Source organism: Abrus precatorius, unplaced genomic scaffold, assembly GCF_003935025.1.
Source record: "Abrus precatorius isolate BTA unplaced genomic scaffold, Abrus_2018 Scaffold4, whole genome shotgun sequence".
Taxonomy (NCBI): Eukaryota; Viridiplantae; Streptophyta; class Magnoliopsida; order Fabales; family Fabaceae; genus Abrus; species Abrus precatorius.
In genome coordinates, this window is record NW_020874384.1 from 4,277,491 (window position 1) to 4,293,937 (window position 16,447).

Consider the following 16,447-nt stretch of genomic DNA (forward strand, 5'->3'; position numbering starts at 1 on the left):
GTCCTTCTCTATCACCTCGGTATCCGAAGGATCCTCTTCAAATTAAGCTCAACATGGAGAATACGACAAAGAAAGGCAATCCTCAAGATTTGTGACAATTAAAAGAAAACGTCCAACACCACAATATATTTCAACAAAGAAAAGAAGGAGTGAGATATATTTTCAAGTAAATATCTTTCAGAAAAGAAACAAAACAAAGTAAGTATGAGCATACATCAAATAAATACAATTGTAACTTTTACAATCTAACAAAATACAAGTCTAATTACATGATGCATGATTAATACAAATGATAACTCTTGGTTTGGCAAAATCTCATTTTTATGCTTATGTAACTCTAGATCCATAACAATCATATTGTTTGGAAGTTGTTGGGAGTTTCACTAGCTAGTTTACATTTCGCATGAATGGTAGGGACTCGAATCTCCATCGACCGATTTAGCTCGACCAACAAGATAAGTCTCAAGGGAAAGTTAGGATAAAAGAGCATTGCGTGGAGACTCTCAACCAGAGTTCCGGAGCCTAGGACACTCATAACGGCTATTGGTAAATCACCCAACTCCATTAAATCTCCTAAACGTCGAGGTCCTCCCTATCTTTCACCAACAGCAGTTATAAAATAACCTCATGACTTCCTTCACAGGGGAGTGAAATTTTGCACACATTTGCCTTCTGAATAGTCATGCACACTTTTGAAGTTTCACTCTCTTAATCATGCATATAGGCGCTGGTCAAATTTAAGACTTCACATCATTTCATCACTATTCAGAACCACATGTATAGAGAATTGGCAAGTACTTATACTCGTACCTCAATGCACTTTCTTTAAGTGTTCCAAGCTCACTAATTTTATCTCTTTTCTTGAGTTCCAACCATTACCCGACTAGAGTTACACTACTCATTTATTTTTAAAAAGAAAAAAAAATAAAGTTTTCACAAAGGTTTACTTTTAGTCATTAGATTCAATTATTGAACTCAAGGTCAAAGCTGAAACCATGACCAAACTCCTTAGAGTGCATATACTTACATACTAATTTACTCTCAGCATATCAACATGCATTTCCCACCCTCAAAGGGCTCAAGTTCACAAATGTTGCCCACTCAAACTGTATATGCTTATATGCATATTCTTAGTGTTTTACACAATACATGCATCAAACCATATATTTTTAAGGAGTACAACTCACAAGATATCATGTTTAAATACACTAGACATATTACTTATATTGAACATTTCAATAAAGTATTTCATTTAATTGATCTTTGGTTTTCGACAAGCTTTGAGTAAATAGTTCACTTAAAATAATTCACAATTTTCACAAAATAATATTTACTCAAACATCAAGTGTAAAATAATTCTCAACCAAAGATTGAGATTGTCAAACTCAAAATATACTCATAATTATATTTTAAAACATCAAAAGTATCAAGTAAATATTCAAAAATGTCAACTTATAATTCAAACACCACATGTTTCCTAATACATGTGTTCTAGACCTCAGAGTTAAAGGACAACCCTCTTTGATTTATTTCCTTTCTTATTGTTTACTTAAAGTACCTCCTCCCCCTTACCTTGGTGAGTGAGGTAGTCCGCGGGTTCTTTTTCTTCGACTTCTCGATGTCAGAATTTGCAGTTTCTTAGTTCGTTGCATTTCTAGTTCAGAAAGGAGTCTATTAGAATCCTTTGAGCCAAAATGGCCAAGAGTTAGTATTTTTAAAAATTCAGAAACAGTCATGCACTTATTGCAGAAAATTGAAAAACTTCAGATTTGCGCAATGTTTGTAAAATTAAGTGCAACAATTCAAACGAAGTACAAATCACGATCTGCAAATTTTGTTAGAAAGTTAAGATTCTAAGGGTCAAAATCAACTTTCAAAAATTAAGTTTTCATGCACAGCAAAGTGCAGAAAAATCAAACTTCACTGCTATTCAGCAGGTTTTTCAGTTTTTCACCGCTTTTGTTAATTCATTTCGTAAGGTATTCAAACGAAGTCCAAAATTAACATAAAAAAATGCTTGGAAAACTACTTTCATATAGTTTATGAAAATCAATATTTTGGGTTGAAACAACTCTGTACAAAGGGCGTAAAAATTATTTCTTTATACTGTTTCTGTAGAAAACATAAAAAAGAAGGTGCTCACGTATTCTACGCAATTGAGGGGCAAACGATATCGAATTTGAGCTCAAGATACACGGTTGGAAAGATAATTCTACAAGAAATACATAGGGGTGTTGCATGTTAGGTTTGTAGAGAACAGAAATGAGAAAAATAGTTTCCTTTGCTGCTGAAACACTAAAAATGCAAAAAAAGGAGGGGTTTTACCATTTTTCTTGTAACTCAATGATCTGATGTCCGTTTTGGGTGAAACAAGTTGGGTTGGAAAGATTATTCACTGCACAATCCAAATATGCAGATGTTAGGATAAACAAAATACGTTCAGATAATCAAAATTGACACACATAGTGGCTAGATGCAAAAAGCTCCAAGCATGGAGGGAGAAGTGGCCAAGGTTTTTGGCTGTGGAAGGATGGTAGTTTCTATCCCAAGGCTTACTGCAAAATGAAGAGAAAATGGTGGGGAGAAAGGAGACAGATCAAGTGAGAGTGAGAGAGCTTTACGGAAGGAGAAAAGAATGCATAACTTGGTTTTGTCACCTATAACATGCATAACTTGATTTTGCCACCTACATTATGCATGTCCATAAGCAAGAAGGTGGAATTGCCACCTATGTTTTGCATGCAAGGGCATTATGATCATTTCACACACTTAAAAATATGAAAGAAAAATCTTACAAAAGACAAAATTTCAGCTTACATGCAAGGGCATTATGATCATTTCACACACTTAAAAATCTGAAAGAAAAATCTTGCAAAAGACAAAATTTCAGCTTAGTAGGACTTGAACCTAAGTCCTTTAAGGACAAGAGAAAGGACTAACATATCCACCACTACACCACCTTTGTTGGTGTGTAAGAAATTTGGAAATCAATTATACTTAAAGGGAGTATAAATAACTCAAAGTATTAAAAAATCTTATCTTTCAAAAATAAATCAAACATGTATTTAAAGATGAATTATTTTAACAAAATAAATACTTTTATCTTAAAACTTCTTTAACCAAAATCTTGAAATTTTGTAAAATATATTAATTACTTTTGAAACAGATAAAATTGTACTAACACACATGAACATGGAGGGAGTAAAAATTAGGATGTTACACCACCCCTATGGGGATGGTCTACAAGGTTCATAACTACTTCTCTTACTACAAAACGCTTACCCGTCTGACTGTTGCCGAGCAACTGCAATCAATTTCTCTATAGCACTTGCTGCTCTAGGTAATTGTCCACCCTTTCTGAGTGTGATTGTAATAGCTCAGCAACTTATTCGAGATTAATGACTATCACCACAAACCAACATAAGACTTTTCAGTGTGGTTTATCCTTAGTCACACACTTCTCGGGAACTTTGCAGAAGGTCACCCATCTTATAATTTCTCCAAGTTAAGCACACTTAACTTTAGAGTTTTTAAGTAATAGGCCATCGAAAAGTAAATGCATTTTGTTGGTATTCGTAGTTCTAATCAATTCCTTTAAGCTATCATCAATTGTATACATAGTCTCTGATGATTCATTCATATGTCCCTTACCGCCAGAAGCCTGCCATGAATTACTCCTTGTCTGTGCCACATTGCACTAGCAATCACTCCTTGCCCTCACCTGAAAGCTTGTCAGGAGTCACTCATTGTCTATGCTACAATGCACCGGCGATCACTCCTCACCCTCGCCTAGCGCCTGGATGTCACATGCCCATAACTTCCGTTTGGTTCGTCCTTAAACCACACTGTACTAGGAGAAAGGTCTGCTTTGATACCATTATTGTAACATTCTTATTTTATGAAATATGATAAAGAAATAGTTTTGTAATTGAGAAGGAAGAATTAAATTAAATCTATTTCTCAGTCAGAATAATAAGTGAAATGATAAAGCATTTTACTGATTATTACTTAACTTTATAAAACTTAAATATAAAGTAATGAAAATTTAAACAAATTTAATAAAAACATTGACATAACATCAATATATATACATACATTGTTCAAGCAAATTTATGAAGGTTTAACTTTAGTAAAATTTACATTAAAATACATCAAAATACATTAGGACTCTTTTACGACATTTACAAAATTACAAAATATAACAAGTCCTAATGAGCAACCTATCCACCAAAAGACTGAAGAAACACTAGTAATCCTCGTGTCATCCTTTTATCATCACGATATCATTAGAGTCAAGATTATCATCTGATCTGAGATATAAATCACTAGAGTCTGCAGTAACCTATGTACCAGTAATCTGCTCAAACGTCCATCGAGATGGTCTTCCAAGATTATCATGATCATGGTATGTAAATAAGTAAGTTAAGGCTGTTGGGGTTTTCATGGTACTAGGGAATATATATACACAAAGGGTATGATATATTCTACCAATAGGAAAATCAAAAGGAACACTATATGATAGTTCCATTTCCATCATAATAATATTCCTAGACACATCATTAATATGCACAGCAATTCTAAAGTAACATAGTCTCTGATATTCGTTAAATACATAATTAAGTATATTAATTACAGAACTATTTACAAGTCTAATTCTCTCTATGGGTGTTGTCATCCTAGTTCCCTGAAATATTTATGTAAGGATGAGTCTCTATTTTTATTACTAAGCATACATTCACAAGTAAATCAATGATACAGATAAAGAAATAATACAATCATCATATAGCAAGATCATCAATTATCTAACTTATTCTACTTAGGTCCATTAATACTTAAAACTTTCATTTCTCACTTTCATTGCCCCTGGGATCCCTCGAGGTCTTTCTTAGCATAGATAGTTGTTGGATAGCTACAGCTACACAGTTACAACACGTGCCGATCTGGCCCCTTTTAGCAAAAGCATGTTTAGGAGTATTGGTTAGGAAACGAGTGTGAGACCTATGGTGCTCCTACTCTCATTTGTTTTATGCAATTCAAGAGGAGCATCTACCACCCTCACTTTTCCAAAACTTCTCAGTCGTCCCCATCTTCCGCACTCTTAGTGTATCTCTGAACTATCCATACTCGTCCTTATCATATTCTTTACTTATTTTATTTCTCTTTTCATATTTTGTATCTCATCTCTCTATATTTTATTCTAGTTCATTAGTACATCATACATCAATCAATTATTGCCAAGAGTATATGACTGGGGTGCACAGTTTTCTAGGACTAATAAGCTATTATAGAAAGTTCATTGAAGGATTTCTAAGATAGTCTTGCCCTTAACGAAACTGACCCGCAAAGGTAAGGAGTTTAAGTGGACCAAGGGGTGTGAAGCTAGTTTTCTAAAAAAACTAATATGATTAATGTTAATTAAATGTAGTAGCTAAACCATGATTAAAAATGTAGAGATTAAGTTGATTAAAGCATACAATTTTAAAGATAAAAGTGAGTAATTACTCAATTAAAATACTCTCGAACTCAGTCTATAACATACGTGCATATACACTCAGAATAAGAACTATATACATCATCAAACACCACACACATGTTTCAAACATAACAAAAACATGTTCTCATTCAACATATACTCAAAACAAATATTTCATCACAACATTTTCATGATTACAAACACACCATTTTTTTAGTAACAAGATAGAGCTCTCATTACCTTAAAAGACAAGTTTGGTGATTAGAATGTGAGAAAAAGGATGGTTCACGGACCAAGGTAATTTAATGATTGTGTAGAGTTGGAGTTTGAGCTCGGATTCGGTGAAGTTTCAGAGTTTTTAAGGCTTTTCTTTGGAATAGGAAAGAGAGTTCAAAGAAAATGATAAAGGAACGTGAGTTTTAAAATGAAATAAAATTTTTATGCTGAAAATTTCTTAAATACCCCTCAGCCTCGTGCGTTCTCACTTGAGCGATGCATTGCTTGCCTGGGCGAGACACATCTCGCCTAAGTAAGATCTGCAGACAATGGTTTTTTAACGTTTTTCTGATATGCTTGCTTGAACAAGCTCCATCTCACTTGAGCGAGATGGCGTCAAGAAAGCACGATATTTTTTCAGTGAGTCCTCGCCTGAACGACTCATCTCATCCAAGCAAGATCTCAACTCGCCTGAGCGAGGTGACGGTTAAGCTAAATTTATCTCATCTCGCTTGAGTGAGTTTCATTTCATTTCACCTGAGTGAGATTATCCTAAAATAAGGTGTTTTTGGGCGCTCAGTCTCGCCTAAGCGAGATCTTGAGCAAGATTTTTTGCACCACTTCTTCTAAGACTATTCATAATTCACTCCTAAACACATCCTAATACTATTTAATATCAAATGAAACATCATTTTCTGAATAATAAAAAAGAGGGTGTTACACGACAAAGAAGAAGCCCACTCACCACAGCGAGGATTGGAGTAAAGGGATGTAACAAGATGGGTTCATTTTCAGGTAGATAAAGGACAGAAGAACATAGATTGAAAGATGTGGCAAGTTTTGCACACACAAGGGTAACAAAGAGAGGGTTGGGTTTGTATGAGGTATAAGGATGGATTAATGTTTTTTTATAAAATAATCAGGGGCATTAAAGACATTTCAAACAATTTTGTGTCTCTATACCTAGAACCAAACATAATACAAGACAGAATACACAATGTTTTGTACTCAAATTCAAACACAATACACAGACATTACTCACAATGTCTTTATCCTTCATTGTCTCTGTGTCTTTGTCACTAGTGTCTAGGGACAGCATCCAAACACTACCTTATTGAGACCTGCCCATGGACTTCAAACTTCTTTTACTCCACCTCCTTTACCTATTATTTCAAATTAGGAGCTAGTTGTGTCACCCTCACAAATCTTGAATCATCATTAGGTCAATGATGGAGGATTACCAACTCTTAAGCTCTAGTTCAATGGAATTCTTGTCCTCTAAAAGAAGCCACATAGGAGAACTATGAGTTGTTCAAAGTGTAGTTTCCTGATTTCTACCTTGAGGACAAGGTGTCATTCCCCGAGGGAAGCAATGATACAATGCCACTATACACATATTTCTAGAGAAAGAAACGTGTGCAAGCTACTAAGAGGGGAGGAGGCTTTGACCAAGTCAGCAATCAATATCTGAGGATTACAAATCAGGTTGAATGTATACCACATCCTTAGACTTTGTAATTGTTATTTGTTTACGTGCACCACTTCCTTAGACTGATCTGTTATGATTTGTTTTACTGCATCATTCTATTATATTTTATAGATTATAAATGCCCCACTTGTGTATAGTATTAGGCATCAATTTTTCTATTTTGTAATCATTTTATTTTGGGAGTTTATCCACTCCATACAAACATCTTGTTGGGAATAATACTAGTCTAAATTTTGCTTATATTATTTCCTGTTCTTTTTATTCTTGTTCTAAATTCTTTATTTTTGTTTTTGGTGCCTAACAGACTCCAAAATTATTGAACTCCATATATTGTTTGACAGTAATACCTAGAATGCCAAACTTAGAACTTGTGGAACTCCTTACCTTTCCTATTTAAGTTAGAATTATTAGTATTTCTGGTTTGCCCAAATTTTTTTCCTAATAAGCTTCTTAGCCAACATCCAAGAATCAAATCTATTATGTCTTTCCACTTCTACTACCTCATAGGCTAATTAACCACTCTCCCTAATTTGAGTTTCTAGAACCACTAAGTTTAGTCTCCTTATGTATCCTGGAACTACTAACTATTGGTCTTGTGTCTAAGCTAGCTTGGTGATTCTTAATATATTTAGTACATGACTCTACTCTATGTAAGGGTGGGCAAAAAATCTAGATACTAAAATCCAGTCCACACCTCAAACTAAACTAGATTCAAAAATTCAGATTTTAAAAGAAATAAAATATTCAATCTACTTTATTTTTGTCTGGATATTATTTGAATTTTATTTTATAAAATTATATTATATTTCCTTAAAACTGGTTTTAACACATTTTTTGTGTAGTCTGGACAATAGGTCTCAATCCCATCCTTTGCGTAAGTCAAAATATCAACTAGGCCAAGAGAGAAGTGTATTCTCGAATTCAAAAGAGTTTGGGATTAGTCTAATAGCGCACATTTAAATTAAATTAATTTAAATATTATTTTCTCTTCAACACAAAATTTATATAATAACAATATATATATATATATATATATGAGATAACAATATAATTATACTTTCAAAATTTTATTTATATTTTTTATGTAAATGATAGATAAAAAATGTACCAACATTAAAATAATATTAAAATCATTATAATAAATATTTTTACATCTTTATCCCTTTTGTATTTTTAATTACTAAATTAAAATGTTCTTTTTGTGATATTAAATTCAAATTCCAATCAATACAATATAATTCTTAAACATGATTTTAGTGAAAATTTATTATTATTTAGATAAAAAAATATATTATTTAATAAATTAATAAAAATTATTTAAATAAATAGAATGACATGAAAATTTTAAAAAGTAAATAAAATATTTTACATGATATTATATTGTCATGATAATTTATTTGACAATATCATAAATAAAAATATTTTTAAATTTTTTTTTATTATATAATAAATACATATCTTTATCTTTCTACAAAAAATATTTTACGTGAGTGATTGACGAGAGAAGAAATAAATTTGAAAAATCAAATAAAAGAAATAATAACTACATTTTAGTATCATTTAAATTAAATTAAAATTTTAAAATTATTTTTAAACTGATTAAAAAATAAAATTAAATAGTTTAAAATTTAATTTATATAATTAATTTGTATGATGGATAGATGATAAAAATTAGAATATATCTAAATATTTATTACTTTAATAAAATATAAAAAAAATATTATTAATAAATTAAAATATACGCAAATATTTTCTTGACATGTATTGTTAATTCTTTTTAAAGATGTAATGGGTTAGAGTACTTATTATATTTATATTTTATTTTTAATAAATGTTAATACTTAACAAATATATATATATATATATATATATATATATATATATACACAACTATAATGTTATGTTATTTATTATAAAATTTAAATATTTTTTATTATAATAATTTAATAATAATATAAAAATTGTAGTATATTTTTACCATCTGTAAAAAAATGGTTTAAAACCGGTTTTAAACTAAATTCAAATTTTAAAACCAAATTTAAATTGATTTTAGAAAAATTAAAATGGATTGGTTTATAATCAAATCCATATAATTGGATTATAAATGGATCTAGATTGATTTTTTAAAAATCCAATCCATGAACACCCCTAACTCTATATCTATATTTTTCATAATGAAAGCAAATTAGATGCAAAGCTTTATATTCCACTATAAATTCTTAGCCTAGGGATTTAAAGGAGGGGACTAAATTCCTATTTAAATCTAGCTTAAAAGAGATCCTAGCGAATCTCCCTTTGGATAGTAGAGAAGTATGAGGGTCTACTTTTAACATGGACTCCAAACATGCATCAACGTGCCAAAAGAAATTCTCATTATATAGTTCTAGGAGAAGGACAGGGACACAAACCCATGTTGTTATCCTCCTAAGGTTATAATCTTATGGCCTAAATAAAGGCCTCCACCTTTGCACAAGGAGGTAATGGTCTAAAATTAACCTAGTGCCCTCAAAGAGGACATATTTATAATATTCTAAAATCTAAAATTTTATAACAAAGGAAATCTTATCAAGATTCAAGATTTTTATGTTACTATTTTTACCCTAAATATTAATGAGCTTCTGATTAAGAAAATTAAACTAATAGATTTACCTAACAATTTCACAACTAGAGTGAACTTCCATGGATTACACCATAGTTCATAGTCCCTTAGAGAGACTTTAATTTCAAGGCAAAGGTTTTGAGCCTCATTCACCTTTGAGATAGGTTCATCTAAATCTTAAAGAATATTTAACTCTTCCAATACCGATTTAATAATTTCTTTATTATTAAAACCCAAATCCTAATAATTACTAACCATAAATTTTTCTTTTTAGGACATGCAAAGCGAAGATTTAGGAAAAGAACACACCTAATTTGAAACATCATTATTGCAAGTATTTCCTTGCAAAAGCGGATCACCACATCCATAGTGCTTTTTGAGTTTGTCTTGACTTTCTTCATACTTTTAACCATTAAATATATTTCTTCTTTAGACTCCATCTCCTCTTTCAAAAGATCTATGCTTTTAACCTTCCCTCTACCTTCATAGATCATCCACAAGTGGAGCTTTCTTGGTATACTCCCATATATCACAATTTAGATCACTAGTAGTGTAACAGTGCAAGCACTCAAAGAAAAAATTTTAGGGTTGAAAAATCTTAACAGAGGATGAGAACGTTTCTCTCTCTACAAAGCAAGAAGGGATTTATTAAATAAGGATAATTTTATCATTATAAATAAAACACACAATATTTTCTTATTATTAACCATAAAAAAATGATCTTTATCTGTATGAATCAATTAAATTAAACTCTAAAAAAAATGTTAACTAATTTATTATTATTTATAATATTTTAAAAAATTAAAGATAAATATTCTATTATATTAAATAACAATAAGACAAGACTTTTGAAAATTTTGAAAATAAAAAAATTTAAATCAATGTCGTATTTATTGATATAATATATCAAAATTTGTAAATTAAATTTAAATTCATATTCAGACTAATTAAGATTATAATAACACTATACTTAACTCATTTGAAATAAAAATCTATTTTAAATTTGATATAGTTTATCAAGTTTCAAAATTTATATTAAATTAATAAAATTAAATACTCATTATATAAAAATAATAATAATAATGTGATTTAATAAGAATGACTATCTCCTAATTTTTTTTTTATAAAAGAAATTTGCTTTCCTTTAACAATGAGGACTCAAGGTTATATGAGAGTTTGTCATTGTAGAAAAAAAAAAGTATTCATTCATAAATGTGATAATTTTTAAGATTTAAGAAGAATTAAAAAAAAAAGAATTTTTGACCCGTTACATAAAAAACATATATTAAAAATTTATGCATCTTGAATTAAATAATTTGTTTCTATAGTTGTACTTAAAAATCTCGCTAAATAAATCTTGATTATTATTAGACAATATAAATTATGTATGTCAATAAATAAATAAATATAAGGTATGTGTGATATATGTGCCTGCCTGTGTAATGTACGGGAAAATTTGATGATATTAATTTTTTTCTAAATTACATTTTTTTTTTTTTGAAAGCAATATGTTCAAACTGGTTAAGATCATATTATTATTATATTTCACCAGAGAAAAGGGAAGATTTTTATTATTTTTTATTTTGTTTTATAATGGAAATTTTTTTTGAAAATAGCACGTGCTAAGTGGGGAGGGCCACGTTTTGCAGTCGTTGGGTTCGATGGATGCGTGTGGCTATGTCTCGACCCGAGTCCCATCTCCGTTCACAACAGTCTTTCATTCTCCCCTTTCCTTCATTCTTTTCCTTTTAAGTCCAAAACCAAAACCCCCTTTTCCTTCTCTTCACTATCTTCCCCGTTCAGTTCCCAACCCTTCCCTACTTCACTTTCGCCCTCTCCCCCACCGCTTTTTCGCCATCGGTACTTTCCTTTTCTTGCTTCCGTATATTATCCTAGGGTTTTCATCTCTGTTCGGATCGCTCACAACCATAGATTATCTGTTTCGTCTCTTGCGTGTATTTTCTTAGGGTTTTCAACTTTTTCATGGATCGATCACAACTGACGGACTAAGTGTTCTTTCAGTTTGTGTATAAGGTTTTCTTTTAGTAAAGGATTCGCCTCTGGTGTTGTGCATTTTTATTTTTTTTTTGTTTGTATTGGTGCTTATGATTTCATCAACTACTTCATATATGTATTCTGCGGTAATTTGATGACTGTGTGTAGTATAATTGGGATGATCACTGCAAGAAGCCGCATCGTTCACAAGAATACACGTGTTATAGTTTTTTTATGGACAAAGCTTATACCATAGGTTTTGTTGGTGCGGCTTTCCAATCAGAATTAGAGTTTCATCTTGGTAATATGCGTCGACCTTTAATGTTGGTGTGCTGATCTTTAATTTAACCTTTATTACGCATATTACTGAGGTAAAACTCAAATTCTGACGGGATAATAGTACTTATGTCACTGCCCTTAATAATAGTACTTTTTATATTATTTTGGATTATTTTACATTTTTTCAGTACCTAGATACGTGTCATAGTGCAATCTTTATTCTTATTTGTTATGATATTGAGTTTTTCAGATTGCATCTCTGATACAGGAACATTATACCGAGATGAGCTCCAGGACAGGCAAGGGGCCTGCTGTCAAAAGTTACAGGCGGAAGAAGACAGTCTTGGACATTGACCTTAACTTACCAGGTGACCCCAACCGTGTACTGGCTGGCGAGAATCGTGAGCTGGAGGGACCTTCAACTCAGTTGGGGCCTCAAGAAGTTCAAGCTGACCAGCAGCCACAGATTACTCAACCTGCAATGATTGATGTCGAGGCCATTGATGATGATGTTGTTGAATGCACCCCAAGGGCTTTTGCTGAGGTTTATCTTCCCTTTTGTAATTGTACATCTTTTGTTTCTATTATTTTTTCAATGTTGGAAATTAATCCCATTTGTTTGTTTGTATTCTGTCTTAGGCGAAAAACAATTCGAGAAGAGTTCGTGGGAGAACTATAGTTGATGTTGATCTAGGTAACATGCTATTTATTCCCTTCACTTTCACATCTTTTTTTCTCAACAGGTTGTACTGACTGAACAGTATGTTTTTAGAAGACAACAATTGTGAGGTAAGATAACCTCATAACTGGTAGACTTGCCTCAACAAAGGTAATGAAAGGCAAGGCAATAATAGAACACAAGTGGCTATTAAGCCCGGATACTCCAACTTTGCTAAAGTATCAATATTGGACACATATCTAATACTGACACGTGTCAGATATGTATCCAAAAAGTATTCAATTTTTTATTTTATTTAAAAAATAAACTCCTGCCCCTGTATTACTCAATACACTTGGGTACTGCTTCGGTCTAGTGGATACAATACGTTTAACTTAGTTAATATTAAAACTATGAGGTTCAATTCCATGATTGTTTGACACTTGAGAGACAAAGTCTTTGACCAGCGTCATCACTCATCTCCTCTAGCTAAGGCTTGTGGCAGCATGGGTCCTGTCTTACATAAATAGGGGTTGCGATTCTCATGGGTCTCGCATGCAGCAGTGCTCAAAGCTTTCGCATGCAGCAGTGGTTTTGGGTCTTGCAGAAGTCAGTCGTTACTAAGTGACAGGTTGGTGCGAGGGCTGGGATGTCCCAGGTTGATGATGATGGTTGACAACTCGCAGCTCTCAGTCCTTGTGGGTCTTGTCTTCCATACGGTTTTGATATGCAAATGTAGCACGCTGATATGAATTAGTCATCAATATCTCTTTACAAATATTTTGTTTGTGTAAAATATGTTGTTTGAATTCATGTTAGCGTATTTGGGCCATATAGTATCTTGAATTTTCTAGAATCTCCCATAGCCCTGTATTCGTATCATACCATATCCGTGTCGTGCATAGTATCTGTGCTTCATAAAGCGGCAGATATGCTGGATGGTTGTTTATAGCCAAAGACAGGGTACTAAAGAGCTATGTATGGGTCAGTGAATGTGTTGTACTGTTATTCCTGAATCCTGGCAACTATGGAATCAAACCATGTTTTCCCTTCAGTGCAAACATCAATTGCGGTGGTGCCTCACCTAAAACTTTCCCTAATGTTGATTGGGTTACAGGGTCTTTTACCAATGGTGTGATTGCATGTGTGGAGAGCTTAAGCTGATGAATCTAGGGCCATTGGATTATGCATGCTATTAGGTTCCTTTGGTAATGACTAGCTCTATTCAAGACTTGTTAGTTGAATCCAGTTAATCAAAATTTAAAATTGGGCAAGGTCAATGACCACCACAACGTCAGCATCTAGAAGAAATTGCAGGAGCAATAATAGAAAATTCAAACTCATGAATTTCAATTATTTTAAGAAAAACTGAGAGCATAAGATACCGTGCTGAATATCTTGTTAATTATGCTTTTATGATCTGTTGGATGTGAGTTTACTGTCTTCTCCAAACATTCAGTTTGTGCTTCTTACATGTTAACTCAAGTTGTCCTTTTCTATGATGTGCTTTATTCTTTATGTCAACCATGGTTTAGAAATTGCAGAAGAAATTAATAGTAAATTGAAACTCTTGAGTTTCAATTTTTTGACGGAAAAATGAGTATATATGATATCATGCTGAATATCTTAATCATTCTGCTCTTATGGTCTGCTGTATTTGAGTTTACTGGCTCACTTGACACTTGGTGGGTAGGAACTTTTTTGTGCTGCTTAGATGTCATCTTAAGTTGCCTTTTTCCTATATGGTCTTTATTCTCCATGTTTATTGATTGTAATGGTGGTTGACTTATCTGTCATTCATGATCCTTCCAGAAGATCAGACCAGGGTAACCAACAATAATCGCCACAAACGCCGAAGAGAATCACCAAATCAAATGATTATTAATTGTGATATGTATATAAATTTGGAAGGCAGTAGCAGTTCTACGGTAAAAAATCCCCTGCAACATGGCATACTGTTTTGCACTTTTATTTTTTATACTTAATCTTTCATTCATAAAAAAAAACAAACAGTTGCTGAATAATTTTGTATCACCTCTTTATGATTTGTTTATAGCTATAATCTTTAGGAATTTATGTATTGTATTCTTTATATTATTTTATTTTACTTTGTATTTTCTTGATAGAGTAGCATTCAGTTTAATTTAGTTTAACAGTGACTTAGAACCTGTCATTGAAATTTCCCTTATTACACCATCCTATGTAGTTGGTTGTCGAGACTAATAACCTTTTTAGCAGTTTTTGGGAGCCCGAGGACAAGTCAATACTGGTTAGAGGGCAGGGTAATTGCTTTTGTGGGAACAATGGTACCATAGAACAAAAGATGGAATGGCTTGCAAATTTTAAAATATCGAAGTGACAAAGATTTTAGAGTATTTTTAAATTGAAATTTTTTTACTTGCATTTAATGGAATTGATGCATACTTTGCAATTCGATATTGCTGCTTACTTTCACAGATGTTGTGTTGGTAGAGCATTTTATTATTCAAACATAACTTGATTTCCTTCATCCTTTTAATGTGTTTTAACATGACAAATTTCCCTCAAAACAAATAAAGAAACTTATTAGATGACTGAAGCTTTACTGGAATTCAAGTTTCTGACTTGGATATTTCTTTCGTAGAAGGAAGATGTTAAAAAGCAACCTGAACCTCCAAAGCAGCCTGTCTTCAACTGTCCAATATGTATGGGCCCTTTGGTAGAAGAAATGTCAACAAGATGTGGTCATATTTTTTGCAAAAATTGCATCAAGGCTGCTATAAGTGTTCAGGGTAAATGTCCAACCTGTAGAAAAAAGGTTACTGTGAAAGAGCTTATAAGGGTGTTTCTCCCATCAGCTAGTTGAAGGTATGGTAAAAAACATAAATCATTTATGATTATTTATGCTTGTTAAAGACTTAAAGTGCTTTCTTGTTGTCTCATAGATATGTAACAAGTAGTAGGTCTAGCAATGGCTACTTATATTGGTGGGTTTTCTTTATAGTCTTTGTGGATTTTAAATAAACGTTATTAACACCTTCCCCTCCCACTAGTAGTTTCTATACTTGATTTGCTGTTCTTTTGTGTGTTTTATTGTATTTTCCTATTGCTTATTGCTTTTGTTAGGGCCATGCAATAGTCATAATTCCTTCCTAATCTTGTTTGACTGGGAATTTTCTCTTTTAGTGTTTTGTTTAACTAAAAATGCATACCGTTGAATGGTTGCTCTTTTGCCATGCGACAGGGTTTTGATACAAGCTACATTGAGAATGGGGAATGGAAAAACCGACATTCTACTCTGGACATTGCTGAGTGACTGTTGTTTCTAATATGTTCCCCATAGCAGATGCTAAATCTGTTGTTAAGTTACTGTTTCTCTTATTTAATTTATCATATTATTACATGAAGACGCATGGTAGATATAATTCCTTGCTCAGTTTTTTTTTTTTTTTCCCTTGAGCTTTCATGTGGAATCTTAGCTTTTTTTGGTGATAATACGGGACCAAAGAGGCCGGTCATGACCCATTCTTGAGTCTAGGGATTAATGTATGGGTATAATCCCTCCTGGATGGATAGTATATATTTAGTACTTATAATTATAATTAAATTTGGTTTGCCTTTTTTTTTTTATTATTATTTTGATTCTTGTAATTTTATTTATAAAAAATAGTCCACATCATCATTTATTGATATGACATACATTTAAATATGTCACGTTATATATCGCCTCAATGATCGATAACGTGCCATTGTTACAAT

General features: G+C 32.1%; 1 protein-coding gene across 3 annotated transcripts; it reads left to right on the top strand.

Annotated features, from left to right (window-relative positions):
• The first annotated feature begins 11,435 nt into the window (after positions 1-11,435).
• Positions 11,436-16,311, top strand: LOC113864974 (E3 ubiquitin-protein ligase RNF4-like). 3 transcript variants are annotated; one of them, XM_027499251.1, is made up of 6 exons: positions 11,436-11,637; positions 12,320-12,595; positions 12,691-12,745; positions 14,522-14,637; positions 15,333-15,556; positions 15,933-16,311. In XM_027499251.1, exons 2-5 carry the CDS (start codon positions 12,335-12,337, stop codon positions 15,552-15,554), a joined length of 654 nt encoding a protein of 217 aa, XP_027355052.1. In that variant the 5' UTR covers positions 11,436-11,637; positions 12,320-12,334; the 3' UTR covers positions 15,555-15,556; positions 15,933-16,311. The 3 variants fall into 3 exon arrangements, with proteins under 3 accessions (XP_027355052.1, XP_027355053.1, XP_027355054.1); XM_027499252.1 differs by having other exon boundaries at positions 12,302-12,595; positions 15,933-16,199; XM_027499253.1 differs by lacking the exon at positions 11,436-11,637 and adding an exon at positions 11,979-12,095 and having other exon boundaries at positions 15,933-16,199.
• Positions 16,312-16,447: the final 136 nt, after the last annotated feature.

Bases quoted from the DNA above. Each gene is read 5' to 3' on its own strand.
- LOC113864974 (XM_027499251.1), top strand. From the start codon at position 12,335: ATGAGCTCCAGGACAGGCAAGGGGCCTGCTGTCAAAAGTTACAGGCGG. The intron at 12,596-12,690 runs GTTTATCTTCCC...ATTCTGTCTTAG, and splicing joins CCCCAAGGGCTTTTGCTGAG to GCGAAAAACAATTCGAGAAG. The intron at 12,746-14,521 runs GTAACATGCTAT...TGATCCTTCCAG, and splicing joins TATAGTTGATGTTGATCTAG to AAGATCAGACCAGGGTAACC.